The sequence below is a fragment of the Sciurus carolinensis genome, chromosome 15, assembly GCF_902686445.1.
Source record: "Sciurus carolinensis chromosome 15, mSciCar1.2, whole genome shotgun sequence".
In the NCBI taxonomy this organism is placed as follows: domain Eukaryota; kingdom Metazoa; phylum Chordata; class Mammalia; order Rodentia; family Sciuridae; genus Sciurus; species Sciurus carolinensis.
The window spans coordinates 8,133,474-8,157,391 of record NC_062227.1 but is presented as its reverse complement, the minus strand read 5'-3'; the positions used below and the strand labels follow the sequence as shown (position 1 = coordinate 8,157,391).

At 40.4% G+C, this 23,918-nt stretch overlaps 1 protein-coding gene across 1 annotated transcript; it reads right to left on the bottom strand.

Moving 5' to 3' along the window:
* Positions 1–1,599: 1,599 nt before the first annotated feature.
* On the bottom strand, positions 1,600–23,149 carry LOC124965538 (zinc finger protein 383-like). Its single transcript, XM_047526566.1, has 4 exons — positions 22,908–23,149; positions 11,801–11,927; positions 11,241–11,426; positions 1,600–3,874 (listed from the first exon to the last, which is right to left on the bottom strand). Exons 1-4 carry the CDS (start codon positions 22,923–22,925, stop codon positions 2,778–2,780), a joined length of 1,428 nt encoding a protein of 475 aa, XP_047382522.1. The 5' UTR covers positions 22,926–23,149; the 3' UTR covers positions 1,600–2,777.
* Between the last annotated feature and the right edge of the window lie 769 nt (positions 23,150–23,918).

Below are 23,918 nucleotides of genomic sequence, written 5' to 3'. Positions count from 1 at the left end.
ATGTCTGTGCATTTGAGGATGAAGTCACCTCTTCTGGATGGGATGCACTGCTTTGCTGGGGAAGACCTGCACGTATGGGTGATGTGAGCGTGCCAGCTGGTGCTGCTACAGTGGCTCCAATTCCTGGGATGCAGCAAAAGTTTTGGTTTCAAGGAGGATAGAGCAGCCATCTTTATGGAGTTCCATCAGCTTAGATCAGGGAAGACTCAGAGGCCACAGGTGGTCAAGTCTGTGGATGGTCATGCCAGTGGCAAGTGCTCCTGATTTGTTACCCACTAAGAGGTAAGTTATGGCCAAGGGAATCCCTTTTGGCAACAACCGTGGCACAAGGGAGCCTTCACTTTAGTCACAGTGCCAGTGTGCAAGGTGTGGTACTTGTGGCGCACCCAAGTGTGGTCCAGGGTGTGCACACTGTGTGGAGGGAGAGTAGCACCTCCAGGCCTGGTGAGTGGGCACAGGAGACAGCAGTGGCTCCATCCTTGGGAGGAATTTGTGTGCTCGGGTCCCAAGGAGGTTGGTGTAAGGCTGGCTCTGGCCCCAGTGGGTGTGTGTGTGGTAGTGGCCTCGGCCCTAAGGAAATAGCAGTGTGTCTTTGACTCTGAGGAGAGGGGTGTATATGTCAGTGGCTCTGGTGTTAGTGAGGGAAACAGTGGTGGCTGCTTTTCTAGAAACACAGTGACGTGGACTCCAGGTAGCTCTGTCAGATGAACCCAGCATTAGTGAAGACTGTGGAGGCCTTCCACTGTGACAGCTGCAGGTGTCTACGTCAGTGACAAGGGCTGGCGGGGCCCTCCTACTCTCCTGCACCAGGGGAGGCTGTGTCTAGGGGCGGTCTCTTGGCACCAAGCCGTGCCAGACTGTGGAGGGGTGGTTCAGGTAAGATGCTTCCTGGTTCTCCATGCTGCCGTACTTTCCTACTTCACGGGGTTTCTGCAGTTTGTACTTCCTTTTTGTTGTGTTTGGATTTATTTCACTGTCCTTTAAAAAGGGAATTTATGTTTTATGTTCAATCACTACAGTAGTAAATATTATTTTTGCACGTATTTTCATGTCATGCACTTAGGCTTGGATATTTAATGGGACATAAAGCATTTACTGTACTTCCAGAATTTTCTCTATAGTAGGCTCTTTGTCATTCATTTTCTTCCAAAGATTTTGTAATTTCAGTCTTGATTTGTTCAAGTCAGTGGTTATTTGGATGGGCAATAAATAGACCTCTGGATGTTTCATGCTATACTATTGTCAAGTCTTTTGTTACTGCTATAATTTTATCAAAAGGCATGCCTAGACATCCATTCTTTTTTTCTAGAACTGATTATAGAGACACATTTCTACATCTTCTCTCTGCTTTTGGAAAGGCGTGATCACCACACAGGGTTTCAAGCTTGCATAATGTCTATGCAGCATACAGGATGAGGCCTGAGTCAAATACTTCATATGCATTAGGGTTGGTCTTTTAATTCTTCATGGCCAATAAAGAGAAATTGCTGGTCAAAGTCTCCCCAATGTTTATAACACTGATTGCACAATTACCATAAGAAATCTGTAAACTGGTATACAACACATTTGAATTCTGTTCCACAAATTATTACCATGATGGCCAATATTCACTTAATATTTATTATAAAACAGGTACAGTTTTAAGCATGTTAGGTTTATTAATTTACTTGATTTTCACACACTGTGAGGCAGAATTTCTACCCTTATTTCATAATGCATAAATGTACTATCACAAAACATTAACAGTTTTTAAAGCCATAGATAAAAGATTTTCAATCATAAAGATTAATAACAGTGCTTACATTTGGAGAGTATACAGGGATTCAGGATAGGTATGAAACAAGAACTTAGGAATTTATGTTTAAATATTTTTCATAAGAATTATATTTGTGCATTACTTGCAATAAAAACTTTCCTAAAAAAAGAAAAAAAACCCAGATAAATATACAAAGGAATGTCTAGAAAAATGTTTATCTAGGATATTTTTCATGATCTTCCCAACTTGGAAGCAAACAATCAACGATGTTTGATAAATACAGCACCAAAGGGAACCCAATGAAGCCATTAACAATTATAAAAGATCTATCTACTGACAGGAAAATTTCTTTGGCATAGAAATGGTAGTCAAAAATATAGTATTATAGTATGTAAATATTTCATAAACACATTTCATTGGATCCCATTGACAGTGGATTTTTTGATAGAAATAAAAAAAATTTCCCTTGTGTTTCTTTCTATCACATAATATGATGTGGTGTTTTTATAAAAGGGAAAATAAGTCCATCTTTCTAAAACAGACATACAAATCCATTATATAAAAATATCAAATTTAGATATTTAAGTACTTAAAGTACAGATACCTTGAGTATCTATAAGAGAAAAGAAGGTCCTAAAACACAGGTTAATATTAATAACAATACAATAAACAGGAGGCAGTGCAAACGTGCAATAAAGGAATTAATAAGAATTTGTGGTTAAACTATTGATTTAGATACACCATACTTTACAATAAAATCTGAAATGGTTGCAAAGTTGAATATGAAACAAAACTATAGTCAATTTAAGGAGATCAAATCACAAAGTTACTCTCAAATAAGAACTTTTCTAATATTTACAGTAAGGTTGTAAGTGTGGATCTTTGGAGACTTGAAAAAATTTGTAGCCATTGATTGCTTTTCCCAACAATTACATTACAGGATGTTCTACTATTTTAATCTTCAAGTTTTTAAACAAAAACCATCAAACAAGATCCTGTACATATTTTTGCACTCGTGGAGTTAATCACCATTATGAATCCTCTGGTGTCGGATGAAGTTCCAGCTCCTGGTGAAGGCCTTGCCACAGTCTTTGCACTCATAGGGCTTCTCGCCCGTATGCATTTTCTTATGGATGGTGAAGTTTGAGTGGTAGCTAAAGGTCTTTCCACACTCTTTACATTCATAGGGTCTCTTACCAGTGTGAAATCGCTGATGTTGAGAAAGGTATGAGCTACAGCTAAAGGTCTTTCCACATTCCTTGCACTCATAGGGTTTTTCACCAGTATGAATTCTCTGATGCTGAATGAGGCTTGAGCTCCTAATAAAGGCCTTTCCACATTCTTTGCACTCATAGGGCTTCTCTCCAGTGTGAATTCTCTGATGTTGAACAAGTTTTGAAGTCTTATTAAAGGCCTTCCCGCATTCCTTACATTCATAGGATTTCTCCCCAGTATGGATTCTCTGATGTTTTGTAAGATGGGACCGCCAACAAAATGCCTTTCCACACTGCTTACATTCATAGGGTTTTTCACCAGTGTGGATTCTTTGATGTTGAGAAAAATATGACATCCAACTAAAAGCCTTCCCACATTGTCTACATTCATAAGGTTTCTCACCCGTGTGAATCCTCTGATGTCGCAGAAGGTATGGGCCACAGCTGAAGGACTGACCACATTCCTTACATTCGTAGGGTTTCTCACCAGTGTGAATTTTCTGATGTCTTGAAAGTGCTGAACCACAGCTGAAGGCCTTTCCACAGTCCCTACAATCATAGGGCTTCTCACCACTGTGAGTTCTCTGGTGTTGAGTAAGTTGTGAGCCACGACTAAAAGCCTTCCCACATTCTGTACAGTAATATGGTTTCTCCTCATTTCCACTTCTGTGGTACAGAGTAAGAGGTACCTGTTGATTGAAAGCAGGTACATCTTCATGGGTCTGACTGAAATGTGCTTCTTGATAAGACTGTGGTCCCTCAAAGTGATCTTTACATTCCCAAATATCGTGGACACTTGAGCATGACCTTATAATTCCTCCCATGAACTCCAGTGGGAATGAGTCTATATTACTAATTTTTTCCCTTAAAGCTCCTTTCTTGGCTGCAGACTTCAGTGGTTGATCTGAAATGAAATAAAAATAAAACATTTGCTCCCCACCTTAATTTGGGAGAAATAAAATTTCTGTGGTAGGAAAAATAGAAACAAAAATGTTTTCAAATAAACTAATAGAGAATGGCTAAGACACTACCAAAATAGAGCTGTGTCTTTCAACAAGTGAACAAGGTAAATAAAGAATGAATAAAGCCACATAGGAAGATGAAGGAAATTAATAAGACAAGATTGTCAATGATTCTCAAAAATTTGTATGACTGAATTATTTGGGAGAATTGGTAAATATATATTGTCCTAGGTGATCATCCAAGTTGAAGGAAGGCCTGGTTAGTTATATATTTTAATAATACAGTACCATACACATATATTATAAAGGGGGAGAAATATCATATCTATGTTGTGAATTAAATAAGTAAAACTAGAGGATATTTCTGAGGTGAAGATAGAAAGCTGGCTAATAAATAATATATTGGAAATGAACTGAAGTTAGATTAACAAAAGGTAGAAATTCAGACCAATTATCAAATGAGTCAGGCATGAATGGACTTAAGAGAAGATGCCACAGCTGGACTTCAAAATATGTGACTGTCTTGAAAATGTCTTTCTTTTTTTTAAGAATTCCATGAAACTTATTATTTTTAGAGCAATGGCTACTTCGGTGACAGACTGTGGGAGATATCTGCTGTAAGATCAGATAAGCGGGAAAAATTAAAATGGGTGGTGACATGGTATAGTGAGATGTTAGAATTGGGTTGTTTATGTCCCAGCACTAAAATACAGGCCTCAATTTGGAGACAAATCAGAGTCACTCTGAGCTTCTCTGCAGTGAAGAATTAACCTTGCCTGAAGAAAGGTTTGACCCTTGCGTATCTCTTGGTAGAGAAACTCTAAGACTTGAATATGTCCTCCCAGTCAACATTGTCTTTATTTACCTAGTGTCATGAGCATGCTGTCGTCAATGTAGACCAAACATGTTTCTTTCCACATTGTCAGAATTTAATAATAATAAATTCTCAGGTATACCACTTTCGTCAGTGGCAGTTCACTGAATGTTGTGGGTCACCTAATGGTCACAAACTGGGCGATCACAGGTTCTTTTATTCCAATCTTAATTTTTTTCTTTTTTTAGAGTTATAGGTTTTGTTTTTATTATTTTTCTTAGTTTAATATGTAGAGGTTTTTGTGTTTAGTCTTGTTTTCCTATTTTTTATTGGTTCATTATAGTTGTACATATTGTTGGGACTTGTTACATATTTGTACATGTACACAATATGACAGTATGATTTGGCCAACATCACTCCCCCACATATCCCCACTCCTGCCCTGCCTCCAGCCCCCTAGCCCCCTTCCTCTACTGTTTTCCCTTTGATTTTTTAGATCTACTCCACCTTTCTTTTCCTCTTTCCTCTCTAGCTTCTGCATGAGAGAAAACATATCCTTGACTTTCTGTTTGACTTATTTTGCTTAAAAAGATGGTCTCTAGGGGCTGGGGAGATAGCTCAGTTGGTAGGGTGCTTGCCTTGTAAGCATAAGGCCCTGGGTTCGATCCCCAGCACGCAAAAAAATAAAAATAAAAAAAAGATGGTCTCTAGTTCCATCCATTTTCCTGCAAATGACATATTTCATTTTTCTTTATGGCTGAATGGGGTCAGGGGGCCATTCTGCCCTGTCTTGGGGTGCTCCTCCTTTTATGGGTCTTGAGTGAGTGGGTAGCATAATTTGGTGGTCTGCCGTGTTTGATAAGCTTGTGGATAAGTTTTTTCTGATATGAGTTCAATATGCCCCTGTATCCACCTGCTTCTGATTAATTTGATAAGTTCACAGGTGGTTATTCTTATTAGCACAATTTATTTATCAGCTATGCCTTATGGTTGTGCCAGGCAGATGGTGGTTATCTACTTGTACAAACAACGTGTGGAGTCAAACTCAAAATGAAGCAGCTTATGGCAAACCACTGCTTTACAAAATGGAGTGACAAATGGTTTAGGCACAGCCTGAAAACTGCTGTTCTATGTGTCATGGGGTAACTCAGAGCTTAAGTCACACAACACAGTCTGTGTTAACAACCAATAAAAATCCTAGACAAAAGCTCAACTAAGTTTCTCTGGTTGACAATATTCCATGTGTGTGGCCACATACTGTTTTTGGAAAAGTAAGTGTTGTCCATGTGATTCCCCTGAAGAGGACAAATGAAAGCTCATGCCAGATTATTCCTAGACCCTTTCCTATGTGCTCCTTCTTTGCTCATCTTAATTTCTATTCTTCCAGTGTCATAAACCATGAATGTGGTTAAAACAGCTTTAAGCAACCTGAGAATACATCTAGTGTACCCCTGAATCTAAGAGTGGACTTGGTCATCTTTTAAACTACAGTTGGTATCAAAAGGGAGATTTGTTAAAATGACCCTGGCTCACTGGCACATGTTGATAGCATGGCTTGGGATAAGGAAGGGTGAAAATGCGGCTGACGAAGGTTCCATTCCTGGTAGTTACCTAGTTACGCATGCACAGCTGGTTACTGGAGGTAAAGGTTACCAGTACACTTCAGAAATAAGAGATCCACCTCCTGATGGGTTGGCTCACTGCAGACATTTTGCACATACACTTTAATAATTAGGCTTCGGTAAAATCGTTTTCAATGCATTTTTAATTATTTTAATGAATACATTAAAATATTTTCGGGTGACAACCCAGCAATTGCACAATTGCACTACAAGATTTTAACATCTAAGCAATATACTTTGTCTTAGGTCTGAAAGCTCTTGAGCTGTCTTACAACTTTTTTGTCAACCAAGCAAATCTATTTAAACTTTCACATTTCAAAAGGTTACTTTTTACAAAAGGCACTTGAGTTTCTCTTTATTTTGATGATATGACATTTACTCTTTATTCTATGACCAGAACCTTTACGGCAAGTGACTTTCCACGGATGAGATGTTCTACGTGCCTTTAAACAACACATTTGGCAACTCTAACCTGTATCTGAATAGTGGGACAACTGTCTCACTCTGGGTTGGGGCCATGGACAGAGCAGCCAAGGCCTTCACACGCTTGCTGACCTAACTGAACCGTCTGTTAAGTAGCAGGACATGCAACCAGGCCTCTCTCGCTCGCATGCTGATGTAGTTCACAGCCCTAACAGCCAAAGGCGTATAATTCAATCACAATATTTTACATGGAGATTCTGTTCTTAGATGGCTCACTAGACACATCAAGAAAAGCAAAATAAAATGAAATAAGCTAACTACAAAATGAATGCCTTTGTTATTGTGATCCGTAATCTGGGCCAAGCTTGCATTTCATTTGTTCTGAGCTACAGCCACAGGGATGCTACCAAAGGAAAAAATTATGCTAAAGCAGTTATGGAAATTAGGCAACCTGCAAGAGAATAGAGAGAGATAGAAATATAATATAAAGGGGAGGCTCAAGAGACTTATTACAGGAGGGTAGAATCTTTGACGTTTTTTTTTGTTGCTGTTTCGTGGAACCCAGGGCCTCATACATGCTAAGCAAGTGCTCTACCACTGAGCCACACCCATGCTCCTCTTTAAACAGTTTTAAAGAAATGGGATGAATAAGGTGGACATTGATGAGAACAAATGAATGTCTCAATACAGTGCTACTGGAGGCGGGGTGGACCTGGCCCTTCAACACTGATGGCTGGTAAACAGAACCCAGTCTGTTTATCTTATTCAGGAAGAATCTAAAATGCTGCAAGGCACAATCATTGGGTAATGCATACATATACCAAATTATGGGGCAATCAGACTCAACAAGGTAAAGACTGATGAAAGAGTCAGGGTCCCTGAGCCCATCCCCCAGCTAGGAATCCAAAGGCTTCATGTACTCATAATGCAGAAATATAAACTGACCAAGAGGTGAGGAAGAAACTCTTCTGGGACTCCTTGACATGGAAACACAATACAGAATGATTCAAACGCCCATAGAGAAGCCCTACTGGGGGATCCAGTTAGAGTGTAAGGAATGAGAGCAGCTGGTGCAACTGTGGAAACATGGATAAGACTGGAGAGACTTTACATTTACTTACCTAAATATATTACCCGACTAGACATTATATCTGACTGGGAATGCTTCTACCCGGTATTGTGAAACAGGCTATAAATTCAATATTTACAAGATATGGATTGGATATGCTAAAGGGGAACCAATGGAACTGTCCAAGTTCATACTGGTTGGTTTGAGATAGGATAGAATACTTGGTGGACAAAAAGTGATCACCACCTTAATGTCTTGTTAGAAGCTGGGTGATTCTCTGTCCACCCATTCTGTGTGGATCATAGATGGAACCTATTATAAAAGCCAATGAAGGGCTGGGGATATAGCTCAGTTGGTAGAGAGCTTGCCTCCCAAGCATAGGCCCTGGGTTCAATCCCCAGCACCGCCAAAAAAAAAAAAAAAAAAAAAAAAAAAGCCAATGACTACCACCTAGCAGCAACTAATTGGATTTTAGATGAGAAAATTTCCAGATCCCGTAGTATACACCAGCTGAGAAACACTAGCTTCTGTAATTGAAATTGCCCATGTGACTAAAGATCATAAAAACCATGAAACCTGAGATGCTCCTACTGCCTTTGAGCGATTTCATTATGATATGTCTATGGTCTTTAAATACATGTGCTTCTTGTATTTGGAGTTGTGAAGCTGTTGGATCCATTTTGTCAAATTTTTGGTCATTCTTCCTTCAGAATATTTTCTCTGCTGTTAGTTCTCTTTGGGGTACACTCCAAATACTTATATATTAGGTTGCCTGAAGTTATTCCAAAAGTCAGGTCCACTCATTCCACTTTTATATTTCAATTGCTGATTTCTAGTTCATTAACCTTTTCATAAAAAGAAATGTCAAATCCACTGTACAACCCAGTGCAGCTTTTTTGATTTTCAAGTCTAGAAACTGAATATGGGTGCTTAAAAGGATGTTCTATGTCTGGCTCAGCTTTTGAATACTTGGAATATAGTTATAACTTTAAAAATGTCTTCTGCTATTTGCCATCTCTAGTTTTAACAAAAATCGTCCTCACTATGGATCCTTTTCCTATCTTTTCATGCACAGTAGTCTTAGGTTGAATGCCTTCATGAGGATTGTGAATTGTCTTGCTGGGAGCTAGATTTTATATTCCTTTAAATAACCTTTGAGATCATCAAATTACTTGAAAGTCGTCATCTGATCCTTTCAGGTCTTTCTTTAAGGAATTGTTAGGAAGATCCAGAGCAGTCAGTCCCATGTCCTCCTGTTGAGGTAAGACACCATGGAGTCGTCTCATCGATGCAGGAAGAGTGCTAAGGCTTTTCAGTCTGGGCAGTGGGAGCAAGTGTTTTCCTGGCTGTGTGCTGGGCACAGGTCCCCCGAGTCCTTCTGAAGGTTCTGGCAGCCTCAGGTGGCTTCCCATCTGCTGACCAGTATCCTGTGAACGCTCACTCTGTAGCTGCTTCTTTTGTGCTCCTCTGGACATGTGCTGCCTCTCTTTCAGGACTCAGCTCCATCTTCTCCACTTGTGGAACTTGCTGGGCTCTTCCTACTTCTCTGAGCTGCATCCTAGGAATCTCAACAGAGCAAGAAGGGGCACTCACAGGGCCTTACTTGTTTCCTGTCCCTTGAGAATCACTGTCTTTGTTGCTTGATATCCAATCATGTTCCTGAAAAACCGCGGCTGCATGGACTTTAACATTTTGAGATGAAGAGAATAAAACAAGTTCTTGTTGCTCTTTTGGCTGGAGCAGTCTTCAGTTTCTCTCTATTATGTACTGGGGTCCTCTAAATCCATAAACTTATTAAACATATTTAGAAGAGTTGCTTTAACATTCTTCTCTTCTAATTTCGTCAGTTCTACTCACTATTTTGCCTCATTATGCTGTTTTCCTTCTTTTCCAACATCTAGTGCTAACTGGATGCTAGAATAGAGAATGTTACATTGTCAAATGCTTAACTTTGCTAAGTTTCATCAAAGACTTTTGTATTCTGTTCTAGTAGACGGGTGATTTGAGGATGTTTGATCCTTTCATGGATTCTAGTAAGCTCTGTTACGGTAAGGCTAGGACAGACTTTCCTGTGTGATAGTTTAATTCTGTAATAGGGAGTGGCCATTCTGGCATCTTTATTGAGCCTCAGGTATTCAGAGACCCTCCACATTGGTTGGTCAGAATTCAGCCATCTCTCATTTCTATGTCATCTCTAGGAACTGCTCAGATTAGTTTTGCTGCCGTTCTTTGGCTGGCCTCGATGTGGCTTAGTGCTACACACGTGTGGTGCGGTACTTGGCAACAGTTTCATGCGGATCACTATGTAGACTTCCAGAGGTCTTTCTCAGAGTATTTTTTCTCTGGTTTTCTTGTATTCAATTTTACTTTTTATTCATTTAAAAATTTTTTTGAGATAAGAGTTTAACTCTGTTGCTCAGATTGGCTTCAAACTTGTGATCCCTCTGCCTTAGCCTCCTGTGTAGCTGGGATTACATGCATGTGCCACCATGCCCAGCTCAGAGGCCATGTTAGTCTTTAACCCACAACTTTTGCTCATTTCAATCTACTTAAGTAAGAAATTCTCAGCTCAGGAGTCTGAGGCAGGAGGATCACAAGTTCAAAGCCAGCCTCAGTAACAGTGAGGTGCTAATAAGCAACTTAGTGAGGCCCTGTCTCTACATAAAATACAAAATATGGCTGGGGATGTGGCTCAGTGGTCAGTGACCCTCAGTTCAATCCCTGTTACCCACCCCAACCAAAACAAGAAAGAAATTCTTCCATCACAACACCAACCACAGAATGACTATTTATGTATATACTAGGTATTTTATATTTCTTGTTATGTAACTGCAGAATGAGTTAACTTTTTCCTTTTTGCACAAAAGGAGTTAGGGCTGTACATTCAGGAGGTGTACAAGACCTTAAGACCAATGATTCACTAGAATGATTCAGAACTCAGAACATTTATTATACTCATGGTTTTACTTTATCACAGAGAAATTACACAAATTAAACTCAGCAAAGACCACACACACACAGAGTCCTGGAGAGTTCCAGGCATGAACTTCCAGGGCCACTGGCAACCATGAAGAATACTGTTCTACTATGTCTGAGGACTTTCTTCTGAATCTGCCCCATAGCCATCAAGAGCTAAGAAGCATCTAGGTGATTACAAATTTGGTCTTAGGAGAAAAGGCGCTACCTACCGGCGACTTGGAGGAGTACCTCTTTGCATTCCTCCAGTAGCTAAAAAAAGATTTAAATACAAGTGTAGATGAAATGATTTTCAAGGAAGTGTAAGAAGACTGGTTGGTTACAAAAGTAAAAGTGGGGTGAGTGGAAGTGAAGGAGAGGCAAAGAGGAGTCCCTCTCCACAGATCAAGGTCTACAAGGCTCACCTTCCGGCCTCAAAGGTGTCACCTCCGCACAGACAGATGGATCACCATCTGTAAAGCTCTTCTTCAACACGCTTGACTTCTGCCACTTATGTAAGCACTGGCCTCTAGCTGGCACTTGGCCACCTGTCCAGGGCTCATGCCCTTGCTCCAGTAAGGTGATCACAGCTGGCTTAGAAATACAAAGTCCTGTTCACAGGAAAAAGACAGTTATGCTGGGATGTCCCAGGATTCAAATCTAGTCATTTGTTAAAGATATCGGCAGAATTATAGGAAGGACCACAGAAAAACAGAAAGAGTTCCACTGAAACGAAGTCACTGCTTCCATCTCCACAAAGTTCAAACTCTGAAAGGAGAAATTTGGAGACTTATTTTAAAGGCAGCTAAATAATTCACACTGTGGGGCTGGGGATATGGCTCAGTTGGTAGAGTGCTTACCTTGCAAGCACAAGGCCCTGGGTTCGATCCCCAGCACCGCAAAAAAAAAAAAAAAAAAAAAATCCCACGATGTGGAAAGCAGACATTCCTAGCAGACTTTGAAGCTGGGGGGCAGATATCCTTACCCAGTGATACCAGGTTGCTGTAGTTCTCCAACATCACGTCTCTGTATAACACTCTCTGCACAGAGTTCAGGTAGTCCCACTCCTCTCGGGAGAAGTCTACCGTCACATCGCTGAACGCCACCACCCCCTGAAACGGCAAACAGGAAGAGGCACAGGGAAGGAAGACGCAGAATCAACGGGGAATGAGTGTGTGCCGCAGTCTGGAGAGGCAGAAGTCGGAGGAAATCAGCGACTGAAGCAGGTTTTCAGGCCCTCGGACATTCCACTTCGCATGCAGTTTTTAAAAAATGGTCATTTCCATGATCCAGGCATGTCTCAGTATGTGCAAAAACAAACCGTGGAATCTCGTAATGCAAAAAAGTAGCATATGCGCAGGCTACCCACACAATTTTGGGCAGAGTATATCCTAATATTTCTTTTCCCTCCTCTCTCGATGCCTTAGAAAGGTACAAATTCTGAGGTTCTCCACAAAATTACATCAAGAATAAAGTTTTTATAATACCTGGTATAAAGACAAAAACCTAAAAGCCCCAGGGTGAAAGAGCCAGTTCAATAATAGAGGCAGATGGATTGTAGAGAGGAAAAAGAGGAGTGGGGGGTGGAGGAGGAAAAATAACAGAATGAGACAAACATCATTACTCTATGTACATGTATGATTACAAAAATAGTACGACTCTACTTCGTGCACAACCAGAGAAACAACAGTTGTACCCCATTTGTGTACAAAGAATCAAAATAAATAAATGTAAAAAATAATAGATGCAGAGGTGGCAGGGAAGGGGCTTCTTCACAGACTCCTACAGAAAGGCAGACAGGAGCAACCGTTCCAATACGGTGAGGAAAGTAAACACTGAGCCATGCCCAAACCACCAACCTTGTGAGCGTGTTGAATAAAGACATTTCTAGATATGTACAGACTAAATGATAGGTACTCCCTTCTTGGAGAGCTGTTAGAATATAAGTTACATCATCACAGGCAGGTAAACCAAGAATGAGAAGACAAAGGATCCCCCACTTCCCAAAGAGGAAGTGTCACAGGGGTTATTGAATGGAAGACCTAGTATAATACGTGAAAGTGAATCTCAGAAAAAAATCCTGTTAACAGCCAAATGTCAGTCAGTCAAACCACTTTGGATCCTCCCAAATGACTTTAAAAGATTAATTTTAGAAGAAAAGCAAAAGAACTAATGTATGTATCCATAAGGAAAATATTAATAGGCATGTGACAGTAGTGATGGACTACCAGAAAAACGAACACATACATGATGGGTTTCTTTTAAAAACATGACAATTAACTCCATGTACCATGATAAGATGTATCATCCTTTCAGAGGTAAAGGCAAACTGAGAGGCTGCTGAAACAGTCACCAAACAGAACTTATTAGACAAATCTGCAATACTGAAATATTTACCAGTCACTGCCTGAGTGGAGTGAGTGATTTTTATAATATTGGATCTGGTGGCTTAATGGATGGTACCACAGCATTAGGTTTGTAGGATTCACAATGAGGCACCATTTCCAGATTAACAAGAAGTCAAATTAGGCAGTTAAAGGTGGGGGGAGTACTTGAGATAAATACCCCTCCTCCAAACAGGACTAATATATTAGGTTTCAATCTTTTTTTTTTTTGTACTGGGGACTGAACTCAGGGATTGAACTTGACCACTGAGCCACATCCCCAGCCTTATTTTGTATTTTATCTAGAGACAGGGTCTCACTGAGTTGCTTAGTGCCTTGCTTTTGCTGAGGCTGGCTCCTCCAGCCTCAGCCTCCTGAGCTGCTGGGATATGTGCCACCATACCTGGCAGGTTTCAATCTTAAAGGCCTTATTTTTTTTAAAAAAATTGTTTTAGTTGTCAACGGACCTTTATTTATTTATTTATATGTGGTGCTGAGAATCAAACCCAGTGTCTCACACGTGCTAGGCAAGTGCTCTACCACTTAACCACAGTCCCAGCCCCTAAAGGCCCTATTTTAATTTACATCAATTCACTGTGATAGGCAGAGAATAATGGCCCCTTAAAGATGTCCATACTTTAGTCCCTGAAAATATGAATATGTTACACAGAAAGGGACTTTTCCAAATGTGATAAAATTAAGGCTCTTGGGATGGAGATTATGTGGCTTATATGGGAGGGCACAATATAATTGTTAGGCCTTTTAGTCAAAGAGGGGGAAAGGATGGTCAGAGTCAGGGGGAGATTTCAAGATGCTATGCTGCTGGCCAGGTGGTAAGCCAAGGCAGGTCGACAGCCTCTAGAAGATGGAAGAGCAGGGAGACAGAAACTCCATTCAGCCTCCGGAGGGCACGAGACCTGTGGAGACACTGATTGTAGCCCAGTGAAAGTCATGTGGGATTTCTGATCTCCACAAGATAGAAAATGTCTTTTAAGCCAATGTCTGTAGTAATTACTTATAGCAATAATCAGAAATGATTAAGAAATGAATATAGCCACATTAACTATTTTAACTGGATGGGAAGGAAGGTCCATGGGATTCCACTTTGCCAAGACTAATGTGCATGCCAGACTTGGTTTTAATTTACAGCTTACTGGGTTGAAGCACTCATGTCCTTACGGTATATTTTGGGGCAATGGATGCTACGACCGTGAAGAATCTACAAAGGAAACACGTCTGGTGGTCAAGTGAGGCGTGTTTGTTGGTTTTCTATTTTATGCTCAATAACTCCCCTACAATTAATTATAGGGAGTACTCTGTTCAAATTTTGAAGCAATTTCAAGTATGACTATAATTTGAGCTCCACTATTGATTATGGCCACACAGACTTACCAATTGTGCATTTTGATAAATATTAAAGTTAACTCTGATGTGAAAGTACGAAAGCTACATATTTTCATTTTGTTGTATAAATTCTTTCAGGATGTTTAGTTTCCACTGGGCTTCTGTTTGTGAACGTCTGTTTTAGTTTTCTTTCTCTTCCCATATCCAGTTTAGTTCATACATTCATCATTTTTTAAAAAATTATTGTTGTTTCCTTCCCCCCGTGCTCTTTGGCTACTGGATACTCTGGGGGAGAGGAGCTTCACTCTGGTAGCTTCATTAATTTCTTCCTCCAGAGTGTCAGATCAGCAGCATGCAAGGGGCCTTCTACTCAGCCACGTGGCTGTGTCCCGGTGCAGAGTGGTTTCCCCATAACACTGAGGATCAGGATCTTTTTTGGCAACAAAGGTGAATGGGGACAGCAGCAACAGCAGCAGCTTTGCTGTTGGTGACTTCGCCTCTTCCACAGGAGCAACCAGCTGTTGGGCTCATATGTGGCCCTGGGTACAGTCTTTCCCCTGAGAGCTCTACACAGGGAGCCAATGCCCAGTTGGGAAACAGTCAGTGGTTACAGAGAAACTCCATTCGTCTGAGCCTAACGTGAGCAGCAGCACGCTGCTTATGCTGGGCACGTGATTCAGGCCCAGACACTGACAGGTCCAGGCTGAGACCAACAACCCAGGGAGACTTTAAAGAGCCCCAATCCCTTACACCTGTCCCAAAATACCAATTTATAACTTCTAATTTAAATCACCAAAATCTGAAACAGAGAAGCTTTAGTAGGACTCGGGAAATGCAAAACAGAGTCGCTCAACTCACAGCATCCTCAAGAGGCGACAAGCCAGAGCCAGAGAAGATCCAAGTGGTTGTGGTCACCATCTACACATCCTGCTCACAGTACCAGCTGCTGGGGTCACCCTGAAGAGGAGGGACAGACCCACACCAAACTTTGGCTTGGAGAAAGAGAGGGGAGGTAGGAAGATAGAGACACACACACACACACACATACACACAGACACACACACAGAGAGTTCTGCTTATTAAGAACAAAATATAGACCCCAAAGGAACATTTCCAGGACATATTTCCTCCAGCCAGGCTCTACCTGCTTACAGTTACAGCCCAATTAATACATATCAGTGGACCAATCCACTGATCAGGTTACACCTTTCTTATCTAAGCATTTCACTTCTGAAAATTCTTGCACTGTCCCACATGTGAGCTTTTGGGAGTCATCTCATATCTAAACCATAATGCAAGGCTTGACCAGACTGCAGGGAATGGGCACTCTACCACGTTGCAAGGAATTTAAAGATGGTAACCCTCACTGGGGGGAAAGTTTGGCAATATCTAGTAAAATTACATATGCATTTATCCTTGGATCCAATAAACTCTGTGTATTTAACACAGGCAAAGTGAGGAAATCAAAATGTGCGTAGAATGGAAACATCTTCCAAGAAAAAGAACAGCAGTACACATGTACCACATGTTTGATCAGATTAAAAGGAAAAGAAAATCTGAGGCTTAGCCATAAAAGAAGTTCATCTAAGAGAAAGGCAGGAAAGTACATATGAGGAACAGTAACAGAAGCTACATGTTACTGAGTATACCTTTTTTTTTTTTTGTAGATTAGATTATGGAACCTTTCAAATACTTCAAACAACTGTAAAATTTAAAATTTAAAAACAAGTGCTAAGATTAAAAGCAAAATGGAACAAATGAACCTAACCATGCATAGAACAGAAATATACACTAGGAACAAAAAGAACAATATAAAAATGCAAACATATTTAAAACCAAAAAAGCAGAACTGGTGATATAGGGCAGAGGTGAAGTGCTTGCCTACCATGCAAAATAAAAACGTAATTTGACAATGATGGGGTAAATGTGTAATCACAAAAATATTAAGTAAAACCCTATATTCTGAACTTTAGTCAGAAATATAAATTTGAGTTCAATATAGTTTTCTTTTTCAAAAATAAAAAGTCATGTCATTTGCAGGAAAATGGATGGAACTTGACACCATCATGTTAAGGGAAATAAGCCAAACTCAGAAGGTCAAGGGTTGTATATTCTCTCTTCTATGTGGAAGCTAGAAAGAAAGGGGTGTGTGTGTGTGTGTGTGAATCTTGTGAAAATCAAAGGGAGATTCATGGAGAATGGGACCAAATGCTGGGGAGTGATATTGGCCAAATTATATTGTTATATCGTGTGCATGTAGGACCATAACACAACACATTCCACCATTATGTACGACTATAACGCACCAATAAAAAAAGGTCGAAAGAGAAAAACTATATATATATATATATATATATATATATATCCTATCTCTGTTCACTAAAAAGGGAAAGAAACAATGACCAACCCAAAAGTACTGAGCACTCACAACATACACTGTAATCTCTAAAATCTCTAAAGGTACCCAAAGGAAGTAGGGATCCCTCAAGAAATGGAAATGGATGATCTGAAGACACGAGTTTTGTAAGGTGAGCCTCAAGCACATCATCATACCATAAAACTAGAACGAGATTAAAGACAATGGAGATTATGTCAAAGAGTCTCAGGAGCCACTGGGAAGATGTTCCCTCTGGGTAAAAAGGAAACAATATCACATCATCAAGAATTTAAATCCTTGAGTTCATAATTATGTTCAATAGACAAGAAAGCAAATTTATTTGAAATCTTCTAGGGGCTCAACTAATTAGTCTGAAAACTGATCAGTAAGTGTAAATAATAAAGCATCTAATCTGTCTTTAAGTGTGATCCAAGGTGTTAATGGTCAATGAGGGATAGTTTCTGATTACTAAATTATGAAGGATAGATAGAATTAGACAACTGTTATTTCATAAAGCTTAGTAAAGGTAGTGCCTGGACCACCGGGTGGGTGTCGTGCCCAAGCCCCAAACCACCCCCAAAGAGACCACGAGGGAGACCAAGCCACATGCAACTGCAGAAGGCCTAGACTTACTCTTCCTTCAACAGGGTAGATTATGTGTAGCACTTAATGAACAATGCTGTTTTTATGTTGATCATTCTGGTGTATTAAAGACAGAATAAGTGGTGTTCAGCTAATGGTCCTCCAGGCCCAGTATTTTGCCATTCCTGATGTTCCCTATGGTCCCCAATCCTTAGGTATTCTAATAATTGCTTATTTGCTTCTGTATATTTGCTTTCACTGATAAGGGTAAAGATTTACCCCTACGCACAAGACGAAGGGGGAATGTAAAGCCCCAATGAGTTAACTTAAAAAAGTTGTCAGAGTTGCTGATGTTACTAAAAGGGGGTTAAAAATGAAAAGTTGCAGATGAGCTGAAATCAGCCTAGCTAGATAACAGGATGTCCTTGGCAGTTGATTTAGGCTGATGCTAGAGGGTCAGGCTGACCTCCTACAGACCAGTGATTACTGTGGTGACTAAAACTTTGCAGCCAAAACATGTCCTAATATGCAAACTAGGACATAAACCCTCCAATTGTAAAAGAGAAACTGAGTCCCCTTGTCTGAAGTGTATAAAACAGATTGTAAATTTGTGCTCAGGGTACTCGAATTGACTGCTAAGCTAGTCTGTGTCGAGTGCTGAGAAGCTGCTTGAATAAACTGGCTCTTTCTGTGCTGCATACAGTTTGGTCTCTTTGGAGGTGGTTCAGGGCTTGGGCGTGACACCCACCTGGTGGTCCGGGCTCTATAGTAAATACTGAATAAAGGCAATGATCATGGACCCCTGCTAACACTTAAAAAAGGAAACAACTGAATGTTACAATTCCTCTTTGATTTATAATCCACTTGTGAAATAACTTGCCCAAAAGAAAAATGAACAAATGTAACTTTCAGTCCTGACTATGATCAAGCCTCTAGATCTAGGTAAGTGTAAGATTACACAAAAAAGGAGACAAAAATATCTACTGAAGATACCATGGTGGGTACAATCAGTAAAATTCAAAATGGTAGGAAACTCTAAAAGACAACTCAATTAGTGAAACAGATTACAAAACAGAGAAAGGAGACATTTACATACTAAGAGAAATTTAAGAAACATAAATGTCATAGTAGGACTTTGGATACTGATTTGAGTAAATCAACATTTAAAATTATGTAACATTTTAGGGAATCTGACTACTGACTAGATATTTGCTATAACTAATTTTATAAAATTTTTAAGTGTGATAACTGCAAAGAATTCTTATATTTCAGAAATTCATACTGAAATGACAAATAATGTATTACTTATAATTAATAGGATAAGATCTCTGGGGGTTACATAATCTTGGGATTGGAGAGCGGTAGCATGTCTGGAAGGACAGCCATGATCCGATTCCGTTGTGTCTGGGGGAAATCGCCCACCCATACACTATCCTACCTGTGTTTATGCTTAAAATGTTCCACAATACAATTTTTCAAAATCATTAAAAAAAAAAATCAATGTATCTTTTTTTGGATATAGTTCTTTTTGTTCAACAGTATTTTCACATGATGCATACACGGTTTTGCATATAATGATCGTTTTCACTGCTGTATAGTGTTATTTGAATGTATTCTTTGCATGAATATATCAGTTTTAAAAACTACTGACAGGTGGGCTGGGGAGATAGCTCAGTTGGTAGAGTGCCTGCCTCGCAAGCACAAGGCCCTGGGTTCAATCCCCAGCACCGCAAAAAAAAAAAACAACAAAAAAAAAACTACTGACAGGTACACGGATTACGTCAATGAACATTATGTATATTCAAGAGTACAAACTCATAATTAATATATTTGTCAAAGTCACTGGTACAAAATAAATACATAAAATCTATTTCATTTCTATAGGCTAGCAACCAAAAGAAAATAAAATTTTATAAAATATTTAACTGCATCAGAAAAATCAAGTATTTAGGTATAAATTTAACAAGAGACATGCAAGTCCTCTATGTGAAAAACTATAACAAAATTGAAGACCTAAGTAAATGGAGGGATATGTGGCAAGTTTAGAGAATGAAAGATTCCATAAGGAAGATGTCAATCTTCTTCAAATTAATCTATAGATATAATACTATGAGAATCCTGCAGGGATTCTCATAGTATGGTATGGGGGTGGCTACCACTGAGCTACAGGCCAGCCCTTTCCATTTTTATTTGGAGACAGGATCTAAGTTGCCCAGGCTGTCTTTGAACTTGTGATCCTCCTGCCTCAGCCTCCCCAGTTGCTGGGATTGCAGGCCTGTGCCACTGTGCCTTGCTACAGGATTTTTAAATAGAAATTAACACATTTATTCTAAAATGTTTAACACTAGTCAAATGAAACATGTTCAAAATATTAATAGTAGTTGCTTACAGACCTGGATTTTAACAATTCTTGTTATTTTGTGTATTTTCTGATCTCTCAAAAGATAATTTTATGATCAGAAAAACACATAATAATTATATATAAACTAAAAAGACAACAGGATAAACCCCAAACACCAAATTGCTAATAGAATGTTAGGGGTAGGGTGAAAAATAACAGGCTCTTTACACTCTCAAACATTTTTTTCAAGTTGTAAATACTAGAAATCAGGTCACTTGATCCCACTTAATTCTTGGGCTAAAGCAAACGAAACATTTTCCAAAACAAAACAAATCTAAACCTGAAAAAAATCGATAGCTACACAAAGAAATGAAGGAAATCAAGGGAAAAATAGCCAAGGCATTTGTGAAGCACACAAATAAGGTGGGAGACTTCATCAGCTAAATCTCAGTTATCAGAAGATTGCATTTAATACAGCACTGTACTGTCTCAGAGATAGACAAGGATAGAAAAGTCCAGGACAAAATTCATGCTTCTACGGTCACGTCATTCAAGAAAAAAAGTGCCTTCAACTGAGGAAGAAAAAAAGCAAATTTTGCTGGTACCATAAAGTGAGTATCCAAATACTGGGGGGAAGAAATGCCTGAAGTTGGACGCTTAAATTACATGATAAACAAACATTAATTCCAGGTGGATTCAGACTTAAAAGAACAAAAGGAATTTAAAAGATAACACTGTACAGGATAATTATCTTCAAGGATACAAAGAATAGCACAAAACACAATCACATAAAACACTGATCAATCTGACTATACGAAGAACTTCTTTTATTCAGATTCTAAACCAAGTAAAAATATACATAGGAAAAAAAAGTTACAGAAAAGATTCTTCAACCCATATAACAACTAGTATCCAGAACCTATAACTACCCCAAATCCATAGGACAGATAATCCAGTGTTATTCCATGGACTTCTGCAGACACGTTATCCTTTGTTCAATTAACACAAGAAAAGGTGCTCGACCTCATTAATTATTAAGGAATATAAATTAAAACCAAAATTAGATACCACGCTACATTCACCAGAATTACTAAAATTAAAAAGCTTGATTATACCAAATGTAGGTAAGGATGTCAAACAACTGAAACTCTCATACAAGATGATGAAAGTGTAAACTGGAACAACCACCTGGAAGTTTGCCACTACTAATGCTGAGCATATACATAAACTACAACTCAGTAATTCTACTTCTAGCTATTATTACCAAACAGAAATGCACATATAGGTTTACCAAATGACACACAAAATGCTTACAACAATCAAAGAATGGAAATCCAAAGGAGTGCCAACATTAAAACTTGGACAGACCATACCTGCTGAGGATGTAGCTCAATGGGAGAGCCCTCACCTAGCATGGTGAAGCCCTGGGTTCAATCCCTAGCACTGCAAACAAAAATTAAACGAATGGACAGGGCATGGTGCTATCAAACAACAGCACACAGCAACAAGATGTATGAATTTCAAGTAAATACAGTAACATGAATGATGCTGAAACAAAATATGGAGATAAGGGAGCCAGACACTAAATGGCATACACTACTTGATTCTATTTATATGAAGTTCAGAAGCCAATCTATGATGGCAGAAGTCAGTACAAATATCCTTGGGGGGGCAGGGAAAGGTGCTGGGAAAGTGGAAGTAGGGATGAAAATTGGTAATTTTCTCTTTCTTGATCTGGGTGATTGTACCAGGAATCGGCGTAGTGAAAATTCACAACCACACGTTCATATATTTGCACTTTTGTCTACGTTTGTTAGTGTTCAATAAAAACTTAAAGGAAACCATAATGACATTACCACCCAAGATGAAAGAATAATTATAAATATTTATGTAGAAACAAGGAATGAAGAGTGAAGGAAACTGTTTACTGCTGGGAAAATGGCAAAGTGGGGTAAAACTATTTGAAATACTTCGCAATTTTTTTAAAAAGCTGAAATAGACATATTTTATTACCCAGCAATACCATCCTAAATGTATAACCCTAGAGAAATGTGAATTCCTATTCATGGCTAGTTATGTGCAAAAATGTTCTAGCCGCATGGTATGGAATAGCCCCAAAACAAAACAAAACATAAGTAATCCTCAACAATATAAAGGACACGTAAGTTAATCTATTTCATCTAAAGGTATGCTACCCAACAAAATGAAAAAAAAAAAATACAGATTAATTTATATTGTTAAAAGTAGCATAATACAAAAAAAGATAGTTACATAATGTTAACAAAAAGCATAAACAGTATCATTTACTGATGCAAACTATAAAGTGAACAGAAAGCAAAAATGCATGTTATCATTTATTGATGCAAACTTGGAAAAACTATAATGAAAAAACTGATTATCATAAAAGGTGTGGGTAGGGAGGAGGATTTTGATTGGGGTTGATGTTACTGAAGGGTTTGCAGTCTTCTGTACTGACCCAACAAGTGGTTACCCGAGTATGCTCTGTTTTTCTTAAACTTTCCATACGTTTTATAATGAAAGGAAAAAAACAAATCACTACACATTCAAAGAAATATTGTATGGCTATAAAATGATAATTTCATTGAGACAAAGTTACAATGCAAAGTTAAACCATACAGTTGACTATAAAACTGTAAACAGTGGATGTATACACACTAGAATGAAATAAAACTATCTCAAAATAATAATAATGGCTTTTTGGAGACTGCAATTTTAACATTCTTGTTATCTTGTGCATTTCCTAAATTCTCAAAAAAGACAACATGATTTCATAATAAAAACCCCCAAATAATAAAAATAAAGTAAAAAGACAAGAGGTTAATCCCGAACGCTGGTCGGCTTACTCAGGGAACGCTGCGGGCAGGATGAGATAGATGCACTGGGCTCGACCCTCCGAACACAGTTCCCAATTGTAAATACTAGAAACCAGGCCACGAGAGCCCACATAATTCCGGGCTCAATCAATCAAAACTTTTAAGAACGCAAGCAAGTGAGACCTGAGAAAATTCGAGTTACTAATACAAAAAAGAAGAGGCCAACCTACTTGGTAAGTGGCAGCCATTATTCCTCCTCCTGGGCGCCTCTCGGAGCAGAACTGGGAAAGCAGAGAGGCTCCGTGAGACGCCAGGGTTTTTCGTGGGAGTCCAAACCCGCCACATAGAAATCGCCTCAGCTCCAGCACCCACCGCCGACGCCCACGGCCCCCACAGGCATCCCACTGTGGAACCTGGCCGCCAACTCCAGGGTCGCTAGGCGCGAGTCCCAGGGTCCGAGGCCAGGGCTCGCCCCGCCTCGCCCCAGCACACGCCCACGTCCCCGACCCGCCGCACAAGCCCCGCCCCTCACACGCCCATGTCACGCCCCCTGCACTAGCCCCGCCCCGCCACTACCCAGTCCCCGCCCCGCGCCGCTGCACGCCCACGTCCCCTACAACGCTCCGCAGCGCCCAGCCGCTCACAAAGCCGGCTCTGCCTGCAGGTGCATGGCCACGTTAATTAGCAGTCCGGACCCGCAGCGCCTCCCCGGCTCTGGGAACCCCCGCCGCCCTGCTCTCAACCTCCGCCAGGTCTGCTCTGGAACCACCCAAAGCCGGCAGGGATCTAGACGCCGGCACTGCAGCGCCTTGTGCTCAGAGCAGGAGATTCTTGTGGCGCCGAGGGCCCGGCAACCGGAGCTGCGACGCAGAGCCGTGGGAAACAGTGCGGGGCGGGCCCGGGCTCTGAACAGTCGCCGCCCTGGCGCCCCCAGCCGGACCTCCCCGAGGCTCGGGACGCCTGGCGGCACTGGTGGACGCGGCGCGGCTCGGGCCGCTTGAGCGCCAGGGCTTCCTGGGAACGCAGGGCCTTAAAGGCTGCGGGAGCGGCGTGTGCGCGGGCGGCGGGCTCGACCCCCGCCGTTGGCCGTTTGGTCCTCAGTGTCCCAGCCCGGCCACCTGAATGGGTCAGGAGTCTGGCCCGGCTTATGGACGTTGTCCGGGTTCACGCAGACGTGTGCCAGGGAAGGTACCCAGCAGCCGACGTTGCGTGGGCCTGAAGAGGAGTGGGGCGGGGTAAGG